The 22225-nt window shown below is 35.8% G+C and overlaps 1 protein-coding gene across 10 annotated transcripts in view; it reads right to left on the bottom strand.

Moving 5' to 3' along the window:
* LRBA (LPS responsive beige-like anchor protein) overlaps positions 1–22225 on the bottom strand; it is a 749961-nt gene that overhangs the window by 404090 nt on the left and 323646 nt on the right. For all 10 annotated transcript variants that reach the window (XM_015101368.4, XM_060400971.1, XM_060400970.1 and 7 more), the window contains exon 37: positions 2445–2611. In XM_015101368.4, coding sequence (XP_014956854.3) covers positions 2445–2611 — 167 coding nt within the window. The remainder of the gene's footprint in view (positions 1–2444; positions 2612–22225) is intronic.

Below are 22225 nucleotides of genomic sequence, written 5' to 3'. Positions count from 1 at the left end.
AAAGAAATTATACTTAAAATAATTTAATCCTCTTCACTAGAATTTTGCTCATTGTGCATATTTCTTTTAACAGGCTTAGGAGAGTTAAATGCATTATAGCTACAGTATGACTCTGATTTCTCTCTACAGCCATTTATGTTTTCTAGAATTATGCTAAGTAAAGAACAAAGTACACTCTGTTAGTCTCATTTATTACAACCATGTCCATAATTTACAAGCTGATTATGCAAGCCTCATACAAGGGAAATCAGAATAGTTACCCACTGTCAAAGAATGGTAAGCCAGCCTACGTTTTATCACCTGTTTTCTTACACAGCTACCTAAAAAAAGGACACCAAGGTCTACAAATGCACTCTAAGTGCGATTAATACGGAAAGGACTATCTTAAGATAATTGTATTAAAGGCATTAGGGAGTAACCAGGTGTTCTAAATAAGTAACAGTTGAATGGGACACTGAACTAAATATAACGACAAAAATATCAGCATGGAGGCACAATGTGCTTTTGCTACAGCATTGTTTTTAATAAAATCTAAGTGAGTTATGCGATTTATACAAAAAAATTATCAATACTAATATTAATTTTCCTTTCAATGATGTATCTCTTTGTTGTTGCTCTTAATTAAAAATGTATGCATTTAAAAGCAAGCGGTTTGACAGCTGTTTTCATTTGGGAGCAAAAAGTAAACAATGTTCTGTCAATTTGGGGAAACATTAAAATTCCAGAATTTTCTTCCATTTTTTCCTGGCTCTATAGAATAATAGACTTGAAGCCTTTGAATAACTCTATTACAGAAACACTAATTATTTACAGACAAATATACTTCACAGTCCATTTAGTTCTCCAAGATATTTTATTACACAAAAGTCACTTCAGAAAAAAAATGCTTAGCATATATCTATGCTATACAAAGATATAGCTATCATTAGAAAGAATTCTGATGTCATAAAAAAGACCCATTTGGTGTAAGTTGCCTAAACATTTTCATTTTAAAATTCCAAAACTTTCTTTATGTTAAAGAAAAAAATTTAAGCCTAAAAAAATAAGCAACAAACACATATTGAGCTCCCAATATGTGCCAACCACTATACATCAAAGTAATCTCCTAATATATATACAACCTGGTCTTGAAATGACCATAACACATCTGTTATATTAAAGTATAATGAAACTCTAAAGCCTTCAACAGAACTCCTCTTCCTCAGTCCCCCTCCATATATACACCCACGGACTTTTATATGCTGCAAGACAAGGCACTAGAGAGCTCTGACCCAGTAATTCATGGCATTCCCACGACCACTCTTGCAGCTGAGATCAGCTGGAATACGATTAAAACAAACAAACAAACACGGTTTCTGCCTTTTCTCAGTCCTTTTGTCTTGACCTGTTTGTCTTCTGAACATCAAAAATGATATGCCAAGAAACGAGATTCATTTTATTTAAGCATTTTTCAAGATAAGCATGATGAAACAGATCTTCTCTATATTAGCAAATACTTGTACTAAGAAACATCCCAAAACAGATAGGTTTCAACTCAACTAGTTTATAAAGTTCAGCTTTAAAAAAACTAAAATCATTTTCTATTTACTGGAAAATCTCTAAACTAGACTTTGCTAAACACATAAATTGCTTGAAACACAAGCAGAAACCAGTTACACCTATACATAATAAACAAGCTATTTACTATTTTCCTTTGTTGTTGTCTTCCAGAAAAAGTTATGCAGAAATGAGGAACTAAAAAATGTTTTTCTAGTGGAAAATAAAGAACTTTTTCATTAACATTACTTAAATGAGTCAAAACATGTTCCTAAAACTTATAGAATAAAATATTCCAAAAAGATTAAATTTCATGACTTATCTAAATTCCTTAGTCTGAGAAAGTAATTTAAATATTTTCTTTCTAAAATTAGAACTAAGTTCTCTTGCTCAGTTTGGTAACCTGAAAAGGAGGTAGATATAGTAAATAAAATTTTAAAGCTGATACTGTGTCATCATAGCCCAGTAATCTGCAACAAAAACTCAATAAGACAACACATATTATTATGTTTTCAAATTTATATGCTAAAAACTAAAAAGTATAAATAGGGAATCATTTCTTCAAATAAAATACTGTATTTGTATAAATTCAGATATAAGTGCTACAAGTAAAATAGTTTAAATCAACAACTTCATTAACAGTTCACTTCAAAATGAATAAATATATGAGCAACTATTCCTTTAAGAGTAGTTGAAGGAAACTGAAATATCCATAAAAATCCATAACTATATCCATACTGATTTTCTCCTTCCCCTTTGCTTTAAATTCATAGTAGAAGATAAATTATAAAATTAAATTACTCTGTTCTTCATCTGGTCTTGATCATCTCCATTTGATCAAAGCCATTCATCTTAACCCAGGTCTTCCACAGAAAATCAGTGGCCAAGTCCTAAAGGTGTCTCTTTACCTCACTGCAGAATCTCCCCAGGCTCCATGCTTGTCTGTGAGGATGTTGATGATTTTCTGGATTAGCTGAGTTGCCGTCACATGGTCTCGATGTTTAGCGGCTCTTATCAAATGATCACACATCTTCTCATCTTCTCGTTTGTCTGCTGAATACTGGGCACACAGTGACTTGGATAGGAAAAAGAAACATCCATTAATATAAAAATACGGGGGAAAACCCCTTTAATTGCATGAAGAAACAATCTCTAATATGAACAGAACCAAACAAAACTTTAAAGTGACTTTTACATTGATCACAAGTTGAATTGACAGAGTTGGTGATCTACCATCTCAGTACAACAATCCCTCAAGAACTTCTCTGTAGTCATTCATGAGGTACACTCAGAAGTGGTTAATATCTAAGCAGAGACCTGAATAAAGAGAAGAAGCCAGAAGACGCGGGGTCCACATTACACGTAGCATGAAGGGAGGTTCAAAGAACTAAAGCAAAGTGAACAAAGAGAAGAATGGTATGTAGAGAGACTGGAGAGGGAGGCAGGCAGGGGTTGCAACATTTAGTATCCTGCAGTTATGGTAAGGAGTTTAGATTCTATCCTAAAGTAATGGGTTACCAGTAGGTTAATTGAGAGAATGATGCGATTGATTTACATATGAAAATGATCAACACAGCTCCATTTGGAGAATGAATTACAGAGGAACAGGAGGCTTAAGGAGGGAGACTGGTCATCAGGCTGCACAGGTCCAGAAAAGAGATGCTGGTGGTTGGCAGTAGTAAACTGAGCCAGTTCTCAACACCTTTAGAAAATGCCAGAAACAGTGCGGTCTTTTAAACCTTGGCTATGCAAAACGGACCACCAGCACTAGAATAACCTAGGAACTTATTAAAAGTGCAGAATTATAGGTCCCACTCCACACCAACTAAATCAAAACCTGGATTTTAATGAGATCTCCAGGTGATTTCTAAATTAAAGTTTGAAAAGTACTTTCTTAGACATCACTTTTGCCAAAACAAATTTAAGATTCTTTAGCAATAATAAGATACAACACAACCACTAGTTTCCACGATGCTTATTTCTTTTCTTTTGGAATGGACACTTGTGGCATCATGTTTAAGATGCTATACTACCTAATTAATTGCTTAAAATTAAAAAAAAATAATGATTAATGTAAACTTGTTACTTAAAAGGTCAGTTTAGCTGGATAGTTCCTTCCTTTCTCTTGGAGTGTAAAAGAGGAAGTACATGGTTCCAGGAGAGGTCTTTCTGTGCCAGAAGAGAAGCAAGCCTGAGGATGAAGACAATACCCACAGGGAGCGGAGGTATGCGAATTACAAACTAGCTTCCTCTGAATGGAATCATGAACTTGTGCATCAACCAAAGACCAGCCTACCTTTAATTTAAACTTTCTGTGAGACCTTTTTTTTTTTTTTTAAGATTTTTTTACAAGAACCTATAAGCTCCTGTTCATTCACTGAAGTCCAGTATGATCTGGGTTTTCTGTTCCTAATACCACAAGCAACCCAAATGATATGGTGTTTATGCAAATGCATAATGAATCAAATATCTCTCGGTTTGTACAGAACATTAGGCTACTGAGATCAAAGGGTGAATCAGCTTGATAGCCTTTGCCCTGGAGAATCCCCATTCTAGACAGTGAGAAGGGAATTGAGAATAAAAGTATAGTCATCTCTTGCTATCGTGAAGGGGGTGGGGGAAAGGGGGCAAGGTTCCAGGACCCCCATGGATACCAAAATTTGCAGATGCAAAATCCACTTCGTACAAATAATATAATATATATGAATATGTTTATACATATGAATAAACATAAGATTGGGAAACAAATCAAAAACCAGACAAAAGCATCATCTTTGGCAGAGTCTCTTATCAGTCTTGGGCAACTAACTCACTTTACCTTGCTAGGTCTAACTGTCCTCCCATCTGCAAAATGAGAGGATTATATTACCTCTAAGGATTGTACACTTCAAAGATTTTGGCCAATCTCTAGGAGGTTAGTTTCTGTATATTGTTAAAAGGAAAGTACTTCTTTTACCTAAACACTGATATGGAAAAAATACATTATGTTAGAAACGAGATTCATTTATAAAATACTATAGGCAAATGCCAGGCTTCTCCAGCGGCTCAGAGGTAAAGAATCCACCTGCAATGCAGGAGACATGGGTTCAACCCCTAGGTCAGGAAAATCTCCTGGAAAAGGGAATGGCAACCCACTCCAGCATTTTTGCCTGGGCAATCCCATGGACAGAGAAGCCTGGAGGGCTACAGTCTACAGAGTCGCGAAGAGTCGGACATGAAGAAGCGAATGAACACGCACACACAGGCAAATGCCAGAGGCCATGGTAAAAACTGAAAGCCTGAGCCAAACAAACCCCAAAACAGCTCAGTTTGTCAACATTGTGATTTGAGCAAAGAAAAGAAAGTATGATTAAGAAACACTTGAGGGGAGTAGTTTAAGTGAAGATAGCTAGGGAATTACTCCACAGTTAACAGAAAGGTCAACTATTATGTGATATTTTCAGAGATTCATTCCAGAATAGGCAGCCCTCTGTGGGTTACTTCACATCTAAGTCAACCATACACTGAAGCCAACAGGACAAAACGGCAGACACTGTCAGAATGTGTACAGCTTAAACACCCCTAATGTACGCACAGGGTGCCTTTATCTAACCTCACCTGATAGTAAGAGGGAATTAAAGTCATTGATGGAAATTAAAAAATAATTGGTTTGAATACTCCCCTGAAACACCAGATACCCTCATATTAAATGTACCAAAATTACCAAAAAATACATTATTAAACAGGCTACCTGTATGCATTTACCAGTTTAACTTTATCAAGTCATATTCTTCAAAACATTTGGTAGGCAACTAAAGTTTGTTTTAAAAGGCATAATTCTAAAAAGAAGAGTCCAAGGTAGTAAGTTAAATAGTGAAATGGTTTAAAGTGCTCTTTAATGGATCCTCCTTTATAATATAAACAGCAACTTTTCATATCTGACATAAAATCTATAGATATAAATCACATTAAAGGGCTATTCTCTCCTGATTATCAATCTCTGTCTCATTGTGGAACATTAGAGTCACATCTAACCTTAAAACATGATAAAAGGAAACCAAACAAGAATGTTTTGTAACGATATAATGAACTTGCATCTATTCTTAAAAGCATCTTTAAAATGTAATTTTAAAGATGAACACATTCTTATTTAAAAAAATACAATAACATATTCAACATATGACATATCATTCAAAGTCAAGTACAGATGAGGAATATTTGCCTGAAGATCAAACACATGTTACTTATTGAAGGAATGTGTGTGTGTGCACGCTTGTATTTAAGGGTTAAGTGGAGGTATCCCAAAGACCTTACCAAAATGTACCATCTATCAATACAATCAAGGGCCATGTCTAGTGTGTGCCTGCTAAACTGCTTCAGTTGCGTTCGACTCTGGACCCTATGGACTGCAGGCCTCCAGGCTCCTCTGTCCACGGGATTCTCCAGGCAAGAATACTGCAGTGGGTTGCCGTTCCCTTTTCCAGGGGATCTTCCCAGCCCAGGGTTTGAACCCTGGTCTCTTATGTCTCCTGCATTAGCAGGAGGGTTCTTTGCCACAAGCGCCACTTGGGAAGCCTGCCAGGTCTAGGACTTTCATTCAGTTTTACTTCACATAAACTTTCCTGTTTTCCTACTTTAAGCAACACATGAATTAAGTAATACAGCATCACAACAATGACCCTCCTGCCCAATCTGAATCTTAAAATAAAAAAAATCAGAAAACAGCATTCTGGGAACTAATTCAAATATATTTGATTTGAATTTGATTATTGCTAAAGAAATCTAAGATTTATTAATATAGAATTAATAAAACATAAGATAAATCTAGTTATTAAATAATTCACTTAACTGAAGAGAGAAGCAATTTAGACGGATCAATTATAATTCAAATAACTATTCTGGATCTTTAAATAAAGAAGTAAAGACAATATCACATTTAGCCTTTCCTTTCAGATGTTATGTCTCTGTATGTCCTTTGCTCAGAGAGGAACGAACTTAAAATCAAGCAGATTTCTCTATTATGCTCCTGCCATCACTCTGACGACCTTTCTGGTGGTCAGCCTTCCTCTTCATTACCTCCCAGGATGCTCGCATTTTCTCAAGGCTTTGTCATATGTCCCTTGGCAATATCACCCACTCCCACCATCATCTGCTATTATCAATTTAGATGTAGCTGTCAAGTTTTTCATGTCTGACTCAGCTGTTTTCCCAAATTCAGATCCCACATTTCTATCTGTAGGACAGTCTCCAATCATTCAATAAGCACCTAAAATTTAAAACGTGCAACCTACCATCTTATCCCAAACACGCCAGGACACCGAAAAGGGAACGGTTTTCTATTTCTGTCATCTGCGACTTTTCAATTTCCCTCACGTCATACCCCATCATTCCCAGCTAAGCCTCTAACCACTCATCACAGCCCTAATGTAGATCTTTATTTGCTCACAACTCAGCTCTTAAAAGAATCTTCTGCCCTTTTATGAGAAGTCCCAGAATTATTTCTAAAAAAATTTGCTTTGGAATGACATAGATGTGTAGATCCCATCCTCAAAAACTACATAATTGTTTAAAATATTGAAAAATTAGAACAAATTTTACTGCCTAGATCTGTGAATGTGTAGCCATCTATAAGGTGGAATATTATCTTTTACATTACTGTCTATCCACACTCTATTTGCCAGATATACTAGATTATACACTACTACCCAAATAGCCTCAAGACATTTTCAAGGGCTGGAAAATATACTTTTCCTATAGGTTTTATATGTGAAACAAATTTAAAGATGTCTATTGAAAAAGTAAGAGGGAAATTTGAAAGACAAACTATTAGAGAAGAGGAACTCATGCAGAGGAAAATATACGGAAATCTAGAGATCCTTTTGATTCTTTACCTCAATATAAAAGGTGGAAAAAAATCTCAAGAAATCCAAAATAATTGGAAATTAAACAATTCACCTCCAAATAAAAAAACATGGAGCAAAAATGAAATCACAAGGAAAATTAGAAAAAATTGTGGGAATTGGATAAAACAGCATTTAAAGTAAAATTTATATATTTAAATATATTAGAAAATATTAAATATTTAAGGAAGAAATAATACAAATCTTAAACTCAGATGACAGAGGCTAAGGAATACACTGCAACTAATTTTGCATTAAAGGAACAGAAAACATAAACAAATGGGATCTAATTAAAATTAAAAGCTTCTGCACAACAAAGGAAAATATAAGCAAGGTGAAAAGACAGCCTTCTGAATGGGAGAAAATAATAGCAAATGAAGCAACTGACAAACAACTAATCTCAAAAATATACAAGCAACTTATGCAGCTCAATTCCAGAAAATAAACGACCCAATCAAAAAATGGGCCAAAGAACTAAATAGACATTTCTCCAAAGAAGACATACGGATGGCTAACAAACACATGAAAAGATGCTCAACATCACTCATTATTAGAGAAATGCAAATCAAAACCACAATGAGGTACCACTTCACACCAGTCAGAATGGCTGCGATCCAAAATCTGCAAGCAATAAATGCTGAACCCTCCTACACTGTTGGTGGAATGCAAACTAGTACAGCCACTATGGAGAACAGTGTGAGATTCCTTAAAAATTGCAAATAGAACTACCTTATGACCCAGCAATCCCACTGCTGGGCATACACACCGAGGAAACCAGAATTGAAAGAGACACATGTACCCCAATGTTCATCGCAGCACTGTTTATAATAGCCAGGACATGGAAACAACCTAGATGTCCATCAGCAGATGAATGGATAAGAAAGCAGTGGTACATATACACAATGGAGTATTACTCAGCAGTTAAAAAGAATTCATTTGAATCAGTTCTGATGAGATGGATGAAACTGGAGCCGATTATACAGAGTGAAGTAAGCCAGAAAGAAAACACCAATACAGTATACTAACACATATATATGGAATTTAGGAAGATGGCAATGACGACCCTGTATGCAAGATAGGAAAGAGACACAGATGTGTATAACGGACTTTTGGACTCAGAGGAGAGGGAGAGGGTGGGATGATTTGGGAGAATGACATTCTAACATGTATACTATCATGTGAATTGAATCGCCAGTCTATGTCTGACGAGGATGCATGTAAGAATTAAAGATTTTAAAATTTAAAAATAAAAACTAAAATAAAAAAAAAAATAAAGGAACAGAAAACTAAATAATAACATAATCTGCATAAATAAACACAAAAACTCAACAAAATACTACCATCCAGCTATCTATAAAACAGACTATATATCATGATTAAGTAGAGTATATCTATGGAATGCAAAGTTGACTTAATATTTAAATATAAATCAGCATAATTCACCATAAAACAGAAAAAAGGGAGAAAAACATATCATCTAAATCATTTTTTTAAAGTAATTAATTAAATAAATAATTAACATTCAAAACCCTTTCATGAAAATAAATTAATTAACAAGTGCTCCACAAACCAGGAATACAAAGAGACTTCCTTAGGAAGGACATCTATAAAAATTATTCAACTGAAACTGGAAATAAAGTGCTATGTTCTCTCTCATGACTTGTATTCAATATGGTAAAAGAGATCTTAACCAGCAGAGACAAAAAATAAACAAGTAAGCAAAAAGTCTGAAAAGGAAAGACTAACAGACTCTTCATTTGTATATGCATTCCCCTGTGTTATAATTCTGAGCATTCTAAGAAAAAACTACTAGAATATACAATACAAGTTTCTTAGATAAAAGGTCAATATACTAAAAGTTAATTATGTACCTACAGGCTGGCAATAATCAACTCAAAAACAATTAACAATACCATTAATAATGTGAAATATTTAGCAGAATATAAAAACATATTCAAGTCTACACAATGAAAACCATAGAACACTGCTAAGAGAAACTAAGACTAAATAACTGAGGATACATACAGTGTTCATAGACTCAAAATCTCAGTATTTTTAAAAATATATACTTTTCAAATTGATTTTATAGATTCAATCCAATCTTAATTAATACTTTAGGAGGCTTTCGTAAGAATATATTGACAACTGAGTCTAAAATATATCTGAACAAAAAAGAAAAAAAATTTACAAAGGAAAGATGAAACTATAGAATTTTATACTCTTTGAATCACACTGTAAAATAAGAAATCAAGACAGCATAGATCATGAAATGAAAAAAGAGTGCCTTTTCAATACAGAAAAAAGAGTGCCTTTTCTGATACAGAAACACCTGGCCACTCTCAAAGGAGCAAAAAAAGAAAAAAACATGTTTTCACCTCATATCACACACAAAATGTTTAATTCAAAATGAATAAAAAATATAGATATAAAAGTTAAAATTTTAGCACTTCTAGAAAAAATAATCAGAAAATCTGATGAACTTCAAGTAGGTAGAGAATACTTGAGACTAAAATTCATAGGTTGGAGAGTGTAAAAGAAAATCATAACCATAAAAAAAACTTGACAAATTAGACTTTAGTGAAACTGATAAAATCTGCCCTGTAAAAGTCACCATTTAGAAAACGAAAAGGCCAGTGAGGGAAGGAAAGAGTGGGACATATGGACAAAGTGCCATCAACATTTACACACTACCGTGAGAAAAACGGGTACCAAGTGAGAAGTCAGGCGCCTGGCCTGGCACTCTGTAACGACCTAAAGGGGCAGGCTGGGTGGGGAGTGGAGCTAAAAAGGGGGTGACTTATGTGTGACTGCGGCTGATTTGCAGTGTTGTACCGCAGAAACCAACACGATGTTGTATAGCAATTTTCCTGCAATTAACAAAGAAATGAATTAAGAAAGAAAGAAAATGGAAAGGTAATGAGAAAAAATATTCACCATATGTATAACTGACAAAAGGTTTCCTTACAGGAAATACAAAGAATTCCTACAGTGCCATAAAGACAAACAAACTTAAAACCATAAACAAAGGATCTGACTAGACATTTTACAAAAGATATACAAATGACTAATAAGTATTTGAAAAATGCTTAGTCAGCAGAGAAATTCAACTAAAAACCACAACACTCTATCATTATGTACACACTAGAAGGGCTGAAATTACAGGAACTGACAATAAATACTGGCAAGGATGGGGAACAAAGGGAAATCTCATACCTACCAACTAGCCTGATGAAGTGTAAAACCTACAACTACTCTAGAAAATAGTCTGGCAGTTTCTCCTAAGCCTAAATACAAACTTGCAGCAGCACATAGCAATTATACTCCTAGGTATTTCCTCGAAATGAATGATAACACGTTTCCACAAAGATGAATTGTATGAAAATGCCCATAATGCTTTTAATCATTAGAGCCAAACAGTGGAAATTACCCCATATACACCTACAGATGAATGGATAAACAAAGTAGTACTGCTAAGCAATATAAAAAACCAAAGAGTAATACACATACAACAATGTGGATTAGTATCAAAAATGTCATGCTGACCCAAACAATCCAGACATCAGAGCACCCATTATGTAATTTATATGAAATTGTATACCACACCAAACTATCTGTAATGACAGAAATCAGATGAGCAGTCGCCTGCAGTTAGGTATGTGTATGAATCTGCCTGAAATGCAGGAGACGCAGGTTCAATCCCTGCATCGGGAAGATCCACTGGAGAAGGACACGGCAACCCACTCCAGTACTCTTGCCTGGAGAATCCCATGGACAGAGGAGCCTGGTGGGCTGCAGGCCATGGGGTCGCAAGGGTTGGACGCGACTGAGCGACTCAACCACGACACCCAGGTGTGTGTATGTGCAGTGGAACTGACCGCACTGGAACAGAAGGGAATTCCCCAAGATGACGGACAATTTCCGTATCTTGATCACAACAGCAACAAAGACACACACTTGTCAAAACTCATCCAACTGAATACCTGAAATGAGTCTGTTATACATAAATCACTCAATAAAGTATATTTAAGAAGTCCTTAAAAATGAATAGGCAAGGCACTAACAGGGAAGGAAGTAGTTAAAATATTCATATTGGAAAAAAATAGCTCATATACCAAGTAGGTCAATGCGCTCTATAAATCAGTAAGGTTGATAAACAGTAAGAGATAACCAATAAGAAACTAGGTAGAAGACAAAGAGGTACCACACACAAATTATTTTTTAAAAAAAGAACATAATATATAACAAGCAGGAGAAAAGATGCATACTTTAATTTGTAAAGAAAATCCAAGATAAAACACAGTGACATATCACTGCACAACTACCAGAAAGCTAAAATTAAAAGTGGCAAACAACTACTGATGAGAATGTGGAGTGATATGAACGGTTACACACTGATGCTGGAAGAGGTACACACTGATGTTGGAAGAGGTACACACTTTTGCAAGATAGTGCAGCAGTATCTATTGAGACGGAAAACATGAATATTTTACAGTCAAGTCCACCCTCCCCTTCATGGATCACAGCCTTGTTGGGCAAAGGGGCTTGCATAACTCAGTGAAGCTATGAGCCACCCTGTGTAGGGCCACCCAACAGGGATGGGTCATAGTGATAATTCTGACAAAACACGGTCTAATGGAGGAGAGATCCTGCCTCAAGAATCACAGGAACAGTATGAAAAGGCAAAAAGATATCATGTGGAAGATGAGCCTCTCAGGTCAGAAAGTATCCAATATGCTACTGGACAAGACTGGAGAAATCGCTCCAAAAAGAATGAAGAGGCTGGGCCAAAGGGGAAACGATGCTCAGTTGTGGATATGTCTGGTGGTGAAAGTGAAATCTGATGCTGTAAAGAAAATATTGCATAGGAACCTGGAATGTTAGGTCCACAAATCAAGGTAAATTGCACGTGGTAGAACAGGAGACGACAAGAATGAACATCAATGTATTAGGAATCAGTGAACTAAAATGGACGGGAATGGGCAGATTTAATTCAGATGATCATGTATCTAATCCTGTGGGCAAGAATCCCTTAGAAGAAATGGTCCCATAGACAACAAAAGAGTTCGAAATGTAGTACTTGGGTACAATCTCAAAAATGGCAGAATGACCTTGGTTCCCTTCCAAGACACACTATTCAACATCATAGTAATCCAAGTCTAAGCCACAACCACTAATGTTGAAGAAGCTGAAGTTGATGGTTTCTATGAAGACCTACTAGACCTTCTGGAACTAACACCAAAAAAGACATCCTTTTCATCATAGGGGATTGGAATGCAAAAGTAGAAAATCAAGAGATTCCGGGAGGTGAAAGTAAGTTTGGCCTTGGAATACAAAAATGAAGCAGGGCAAAGGCTAACAGAGTTTTGTCATGAGAAATCACTGGTCATAGTAACACAAGAGACAACTCTACATATGGACATCACCAGATGGTCAGTACTGAAATCAGACTGACTATATTCTCTGCAGCCACATGCAGAAGCTCTATACAGCCAGCAAACACAATACCTGGAGCTGACTGTGACTCAGATCATCAGCTCCTTAATGCAAAATTCAGGCTTAAACTGAAGAAAGTAGGGAAAACCACCAGACCATTCAGGTATGACCTAAATCAAATCCTTTAAATTTATACGGTGTAAGTAACAAATAGATTTGAGGGATTAGATCTGGTGGGGAGAGTGCCTGAAGAACTATGGATGGAGATTCATAACACTGTACAGGAGGCGGTGACCAAAACCATCCCAAACGAAAAGAAATGCAAGAGGGCAAAGTGGTTATCTGAGGAGGCTTTACAAATAACTGAGGAAAGAAGAGAAGGGAAAGGTATTAGAGAAAGGGAAAGATATATCGAACTGAATGCAGAGCTCCAAAGAATGCAGAGTTCCAAAGAATAGCAAGGAGAGATAAGAAAGTCTTCTAAATGAACAATACAAAGAAATGGAGGAAAACAAGAGAATGGGAAAGACTAGAGATATCTTCAAGAAAACTGGAGATAGCAAGGGAACATTTCATGCTAGGATGGGCACGATAAAGGACATAAACGGTAAGGACCTAACAGAAACAGAAGAGATCAATTAAGAAAAGGTGACAAGAATACACAGAACTATACACAAAAGGTCTTAACGACCAAGGTAACCACGATGAGGTGGTCAGTCACCATGCCAGACACCCTGGAAAGTGAAGTCAAGGGGGCCTCGAAAGCATTACTATGAACAAAGCTAGTTCATAGTATGAAATGAACTAGAAGGAATTCCAGCTGAGCTATTTCAAATCCTAAAAGATGATGCTTCACAGTGCTGCAATCAATATGTCAACAAATTTAGAAAACTCAGCACTGGCCGCAGGACTGGAGAAGGTCAGTTTTCCATTCCGATTACAAAGAAAGGAAATGCCAAAGAATGTTCAAACTACTGCACAATTGCGCTCATTTCACATGCTAGCAAGGTAACGCTCAAAAATCCTTCCCAATAGGCTTCAGCAGTACATGACCAAGAACTTCCAAATGTACAAGCTGGATTTGAAAAGACAGAGGAACCAGAGATCAAACTGCCGAAATCCGCTGGATCATAGAAAAAGCAAAGGAATTTCAGAGAAAACATCTGCTTCATTGACAATGCTGACACCTTTGACTGCGTGGGTCACAACAAACTGTGGAAAATTCTTAAGGGAATAGCACACCACCTTGTCTCCTGATTAATCTGCATGCAGGTCAAGAAGTAACAGCATTGGACATGAAACGATGGACTGGTTTAAAATTGGGAAAGAAGTATGTCAAGGCTATATATTGTCATCCTGCTTACTGAACTCATATGCAGAGTGCATCATGAGAAATACCGGACTACATGAATCACAAGGCAGAATCAAGATTGCTGGGAGAAATATTAACAACCTCAGACATGTAGATGACACCCACTGTAATGGCAGAAAGTGAAGAGGACCTAGAAAGCTTCTTGATGAGGGTCAAAGAAGAGAGTAAAAAAGTTGGCTTAAAACTCAACACTCAAAAAATGAAGATCACGGCATCCAGTCCCATCACTTTATGGTAAATAGCAGGGGAAAAACTGAAAATAGTGACAGATTTTATTTTCCTGAGTTCTAAAATCACTGAGGACGATGACTGCAGCCATGAAATTAAAAGACGCTTGCTCCTTGGAAGGAAAACAGTAACAAATCTAGACAGCATATTAAAAAGCGAAGATAGCACTTTCAGACAAAGGTCTGCATAGTCAAAGCTATGTTTTTTCTAGAAAGTTCGACCATAAAGAAGGTTGAGTACTGAAGAATTGATGCTTCTGAACTGTGGGCTTGAGAAGACTCTTGAGAGTCCCTTGGACAGGAAGGAGATCAAACCAGTCAGTCCTAAAGGAAATCAACCCTGAATATTCACTGAAAGGACTGATGCTGAAGCTGAAGCTCCAGTACTTTGGCCACTTAATGTGAAGAACAGACTCACTGGAAAAGATCCTGATGCAGGAAAAGATTGAGGGCAGAAGGAGAAGGGGACAACAGAGGATGAGAGAGCTGGATGACATCACCACTCAATGGACGTGAGTTTGAGCAAACTCCATGCAACAGTGAAGGCTAATAGAGCCTGGCACGCTGCAGTCCATGGAGTTGCAAAGAGTTGGACACAACTGAGCAACTGAACAACAAATCCACCCTACAAATACACGTGAGCATGTACACTGAAAGACATTCAAGCAGCACAGATCCTGATATTAACAGTTAAAAAATGGATTGCCAATCAATAGCAGAACAGAGTATGAAAACCACTGCTCTACTGATGAAACAGAATAATATACGGTATTGATCATGAAAAAGAAAACGTAACAAATGAAATGAATCTCACAAACATAACACTGGAACTAAAAATGCCAGAGAAAACTGACTTTGATTCAATTTTTGTAAAGTTCAAAAACTGAAAAGAAATTACAATGATTAAAAAACATACAACTACATATTAAAAGCAAAAAACAGAAGCAAGTAAGTCATTAGATAAAATGACATTATTTAGCTTAATGGAACAAAAAAGGGTTGTGATTGGATATATAAATGCACAAGGCTTCTCACAACCACTTCAGCATTAAGAAAAGGAGGTAAATTCATGTGAAATGCACACATTTTTCTAGAGTATATTTTATGAGAAACAGATTATAAAGCAAGTTTTCATTAAGTTTGCATAATATTGTGATATAAAAATAAATTTCAGTTAAAAAGTCCAAGGCTAAAATCTTTAAAATATTGTATAACCCGTTATTCTAATCTACTAACATTTATTGTTAATTAAGCAATTGGAATGTATTGGCTTCAGAAGTTTGTGCTTCAGTTTTTAAAAGAAATTTATAGTCAAATTTAAAAAGCAATGACTTATATGATAAAGAAATTCCTCTCTTCTACTTCGTCCCTGTTTGGCTGTTTTCTACAAGTGTAGTCATGTTAACATGAATGTACTGTCTGTGTAAGTAAAATCAAATTATCCGTCATTCCTTTTCAAGACATGAAGTTCTATCTTCATTCTTTTTCATGGCTAGACACAATATTATATTTTTAGTTAAATAAACACACTTTCCAGTAAACACTTTTAAGTGTACTACCTTATGCCCCAATTTATCTCAAAATTACTTACACTGTAAATTGTTTGTCTCATTGTAAACCATTTAAAAGGGCAATCATCTAAAGGACAACAAATTAAGAAGCTTTTTAACAGTTCAATTTTGGAGGTCTTTGCACTCAATCTCAACTCAGATTTAAAGTCCAACCATTAAAAATAAAAAAATGTTGTCCGTGGGAATGTTACAGAGCCTCCTGAAAAACTTAGAAAAATAAAAGCTTAAAAAATCCAACAGCAAACGAAAGTCAACCAATGACAATGTGTGACAGCCACCTTTAATTCTAAAGTGATTCCTCTGTCATCCAACACTTCGAAGTATTGATTTCTCTCAGCATGAAAAAGTCTAAGCCAATGAAATAGATATAGTATCATCCCCCTGATAATAGCATTCAAGGTGAAAACAGGCAGAACACTTATCAAAGTATCACTTCCATTTCTTATTGTTTTAATGGACTGGATACGATGTGCTGGGTTCTTATCTTTACAATTGCAGACTTAAAACAATATTTTCAAATAATCAGAGGGCTAATATAAGTTCTAATGTTTTACTTTAGAGAATAAAAGAATGGGTTTCAAAAGCTTTTACATATTTGTAAAGTGAAGTCAACACTAAGAAGAAGGTTACAGTTTCCACTTGCATGTAAAATACACATAACAACACTGTTTACATTATCTCACTGCTACATTAGAGTTACTTGTTAACAATGAAAATTACAAAATTTGTAAGTAAATACCAAAACAGCTTTCATAAAGGCAAACTGATTTCTTTAACAATGCCTGCATACATTATATATCAGTTTGGTAAATAAAGTAAAATGTAGTTAGTATCGGTGATCAATACAATTGACAGGAAATTTAAATAGAGTTAAATTCAAAATTTTATATATATTTTAAAATTCATAATGAGACAGGTATATCTTCCTGTAAGATTATAATTATATACAAATACATATAAACATACATACAGTGAAAGAGAGAGAGAGAGAAATTCAAAAGTTTTTATTTTTTAAACTTTACTTTTTGTTGATTTGCACAAGAGCTGAATATCTTAAACAAATCCTATAATCTTTTAACTCAACGTATCTACCTAACCATTGGGTTTTTTGGAAATCATACAAAACTAGGGCATCTTACTTTTACTAGGCTGAAAGTAGTGTGTGTGTGTGTGTGTGTGTGTGTGTGTGTGTGTGTGTGTGTGTGTAGATATATGTAATTTCAAATAACAGTAGTTTAAGAACAAGCATGAAAACCGAAAAGTTAGAAACAGATTAATTCATTAAGAAACCATAGTTAATACTGTGGTTAAGAACACAGACTCTGGAGCCAGACAACCTGAGTTTAAATCTTGGCTCTGACATATTCATGATCAAGCTAGGTATTTAACCTCCCATTCCTCAGTTTCCTCATAGAAAAAGGATATAATGTGATGCGCTTTTCATAAAGTTCTAATATGCATAGACATAAAACAATCAGAATGTTGACAGGCATATACACTAACACCCAACACTTACTGTAGACTCAGTCATGAAGTTAACCAACTATACTGCAAACAGTCCCTTGTGTTCCATCATCTGAATGTAGCTGAGAGACACGGAGTAAAAATAATTACAATGTGAGATACTTGCTAAGAAAGATATTCACAGTGTGCTTGGAAAGAACAGAAAAGAACTATTCAGAACCAGTGAGGGTTTCACAAAGGAATGAGAGGTTAAGTAACTTTCCAGGGAGAAAAAAGGGTTCATTTAAGATAGAAGAAATAAAATATAGCAAAATAGAGGCAAAAAAATGAGAACAGCTCAAATAAAAAACTTTTAAGAATAACAGAATAAGACTTGCAATTACCAGAGCGCTCTCTTTTTTTAAGTAAACCAGTACATGCTTCTTTATATCTTCCTTGGGTGCCTAATGTATGTTTACCCATTTCCTTCCTAAAAAGATTATTCCTCAAAGGTTTTTATAAATGGTTTAACATATAAATAGTTGATTTGGTCAACTGTTAAGATAACTAGGATATATCATAAACTGAAACCTTAAATACAGGCTTTATCTTTCTGAAGGGAGTATATTCAGACATTTTCCTAGAAGAGATTTTTAAACAGCAGTAAGATATCTAGTTCTCTATCGATACTATATTTTACATTATTAGAATCTAATGAGAACACACTGAAGAAAATATATTTTTCAGTTTGAATTTAATTTGATCACCCTTGCTCACAGGTATGAATTCCATTTCACCTGGGCCATAGTTCCTTTGCTTTTTTATAGCTTTCTACCGTTAACGGAGTGCCCGGTAATATAGCTGTTTCTTGAAGCTAGAGAAGCATCACATCAGCTTACTTTACAATGGTCTTCCTTTGTCCCAAAAATGAAAGCTTCTTTAGTTTCACATGTTATTCTAAAAAGGATTTTTTAAAAAATATGTACCTGCACGCACGTGCCCTGTGTAGATATGTGTATTTCCTATTCAGAAGTTACCCCCCATAGAAGACTGACAGCAGAAAATGCTGTGAGCCTAGTTCTTAATCTGGCCATTATCAAGAAGCTAAAATAGGAAGTGAGACAAGCTAAAACACACCCTAGAAGAAGCTCTAAAAATAGTGCATTCCAGAATGAATACAGCAGACTTTGGAAATGGACTGAGAAATACTATGACTAAAGAATCCAGGTGTGAAAGATAAACCAGAATATGTATGATAAACCAGAGAGAATTTTCCTTAAGGAGTTTGATGGTCCCATTGTTAATTAACCAGAAGAAGGAAAAAAGGTGAACCCTGGACTTAGTAAGGCCCAGCATTCTTTTTATTCTAAGACTGGATGCAAGTCAGCCTGTACCAAAGGAAGAAGGAATGTGATCAAGAGAGATCTCTATGTGAGGAGGCTGATACAAGCCCCTGCAACTTGGCAAAGCAGGAGAGAGACAGAGGTCAAGAGAAAACCTCCTCTGCAGGAGTGTGGCCTATGAATTAGCAGATGCAAAACTCAGTAGTGAGCTTTCCTTTTCTGCACTGTGATGTCTTTCATCATTGCGAGGCCTACAAAGGAGAAAAAGAAAAGCCTTTGTCCATGCTTTGAGCAACAGGATAAAGATGAAACAGCTACTTCCTGGGAAAGCCACTTGTATGATACTAAGAGACAGCCTCCAGAGTTCTGACAAGAGCAGTGGACTGGACCAAGGCCCTAAGGCAGAGGTAAGAATTCCAGAGTAAGTGTGGGACATACACGCATTCCTTGAATAATCCTTGAGATTACTTAGAATAAAAAAATTACTCTTCATTTTGAAGTAACAGCAATAGCTGCATCATTAAACATTTAGTATGGACTCACGGACGGAGGAGCCTGGTGGGCTGCTGTCTATGGGGTCACACAGAGTCGGACACGACTGAAGTGACGCTGCAGCAGCAGCAGCACGTAACAGGCACTTTACAATTACCAAATCCCAATTACTCCTCATTACTATAGGTAGGCACCATAACTATCCTGATTTTCACATGAGACATTAATGTCTTAGCTCACACGGTCAGTAAAGGACAGAGTCAAAATTAATGCAAAGCTTATCTGACTGGAAAGTCAGAACTACGTGAGACTGCACTAGAGTCATCTGTGGTCTCACTGGCTGAGTGCTCAAACTACAGTGATCTGGCCGTTTAAAAGGACTCATCATAGTCCTTGACTCAACCAATCTATCTATACTGTTTTATCACTCTCATGGTTGTTTACAACATCATTTTCATCTAACATAAATAAAATAATATCCAAAGCTACAATTATATGTGTGTGGGTCTATATATATATATATATATATAGAGAGAGAGAGAGAGAGAGTCACGCATACCATTTTCCTACTCCTGCTCTATAGACGAAGAAGTATATAAAAAGAGGATAAGAAGTATGTTTAAAACCACAATACTAGTGAACAAATACCAAAGCCAGGATAAGAACTGCCATCTATTGCTTTGCTATTATGACTCAAGCTGTGATCTTGAGCTCTGATGACTCAAGATCTACTGATCAGTCATCTCTTCAGGAAATGACAAAATTGATTATGTAAAGTGTACCTCAAGAAAGAAATGTCGCAAAGATAGTGGAATGTATTAATCACCAATATAGAGCCATCATGAGAAATAGAAGGCATAAAGCTAAGCTTTAAAAAAGTTATCATGAACCTTGGTCATCCCTTTCTCAGTTACTAAAGCAGGAAATGGCTGCCCACTCCAGCATTCCTGCCTAGAAAATTCCATGGACAGAGAAGCCTGGTGGACTAGTCCATGCAGTCACAAAGAGTCAGACACGACTGAGTGACTAACACACTTTTAAGCTGAGATGTTCCAAACAGGAGTAAAAGATACAAGGGAATAAATAAGAAAGATAAAATAAAAACAAGAGAAGACAAGCAGCAAAGCATAAATGGGAAGTTCACTTGAAAATATTTTTACTGTATAAGTTTACTTTAAAAGTTACTAAGAAAAAAATATATACTGCCATTCTATTTCATGTGCCTTGTATTTCAACCACTAAAAGACAAATTGGGGAATTCAATAATGAGAATATAAAATTTAAAAGTGGACAAAGATGAAAAAAAAGTTTATTCTTCAACTAATGTTTAAATAGTTCAGATTTATTCTGCACTCCACCAATTTTACACGCAGGTAAGAACCAATACATAAAGTTAGTAGAAAGAGAAAATAAACAGAGAAAACATGTTTATGGTTTCAGTTTCAAAAAATTTTCTGAAATTTAAAGACTGAATGAAAGGAAATTTAAAGATTACTATACAGTTGATAGTCTAACATAACCCAAGCAATATCAAGTATTGGAGAGAATGTAGAGGAAAGAAAATCTTGTGCACCGTCAGTGGGAACATAAATTAGATCAGCCGCTACTGAAGACAGCATGGAGGTTTCCCAAAAAGTTAAAAATAGAGCTACTATATGATCTAGCAAACCATTTCTTTATATCTAAAGGAAACAACTCACTACCTTGAATAAATACATGCACTCCCAAATTCCTTGCATCATTATTAAAAATAGCCAAAATATGGAAACACACTAGGTATCCATCAACAAATGGATAAACAAAATATACTGGGAATACTATTCAACCTCCAAAAAGGGGAAATCTTGCCACTTGTGATGACATGGATGAATCGGAGGGCAATGCACTAAGTGAGACAAGCCATAAACAAAAAGACAAATATTGCATGGTTTCATTTATATGCGGAATCCAAAAACAAAAAATTCAAACTCATACTAGAGGCTTCAGACTGGCAGGAAAGGGACGATATTGATTAAATAGCACAGAATTTACATTCTAAGATTAGTAAATTCTGTATATCTAATGTACACTATGACAACAATACTTAATGAGAATATGCTGAATACTTGAAATCTGCTTAGATCGCAAGTGGTCAACCACAGACAAACACAGACAGCATGAGTTGAAGGATATGTTAATTTGGTCATTTGGGGCAATCATTTCACAGTGTACACAAACATCAAAATATCATGTTGTGCACCTTAAATATACACAATATTTATTTCTCAATCTTCTTTCAATAAAGTCAGAGAGACAAAGAAAAACAGTGGCAAACTAATAATACAGGGAAGGATAATTACTACTACTTTTCTTTATGCTTATACCAGGATACCAACAGAATATTTTCTTAATCTAAAAGAATTGATGCTTTTGAACTGTGGTATTGGAGGAGACTCTTGAGAGTCCCTTGGACTGTAAGGCGATCCAACCAGTCCATCCTCAAGGAGATCAGTCCTGGGTGTTCACTGGAAGGACTTATGTTGAAGCTGAAACTCCAATACTTTGGCCACCTGATGTAAAGAGCTGACTCATTTGAAAAGACCCTGATGCTGGGAAAGATTGAGGGCAGGAGGAGAACGGGACGACAGAGGATGAGATGGTTGGATGGCATCACCGACTCGATGGACATGGGTTTGGGTGGACTCTGGGAGTTGGTGATGGACAGGGAGGCCTGGCGTGCTGTGGTTCACGGGGTTGCAAAGAGTCGGACATGACTGAGCAACCGAACTGAACTGAAAATAATCTAAGATCTCATGTGAAAAGACTGTATCCCTAAATTTTTGTTAGCTGATTATGTAAACCTTTATTAACCCTATATTCTCTATTAGTTGATGTTTTCATTAATTTAACATTTCATTGAGAACTTATTTTCTAAGCCTATACTAGGTAT

The sequence above is a fragment of the Ovis aries genome, chromosome 17 (assembly GCF_016772045.2).
Source record: "Ovis aries strain OAR_USU_Benz2616 breed Rambouillet chromosome 17, ARS-UI_Ramb_v3.0, whole genome shotgun sequence".
Lineage (NCBI taxonomy): Eukaryota > Metazoa > Chordata > Mammalia > Artiodactyla > Bovidae > Ovis > Ovis aries.
This window is presented reverse-complemented; position numbering and strand designations above follow the sequence as displayed.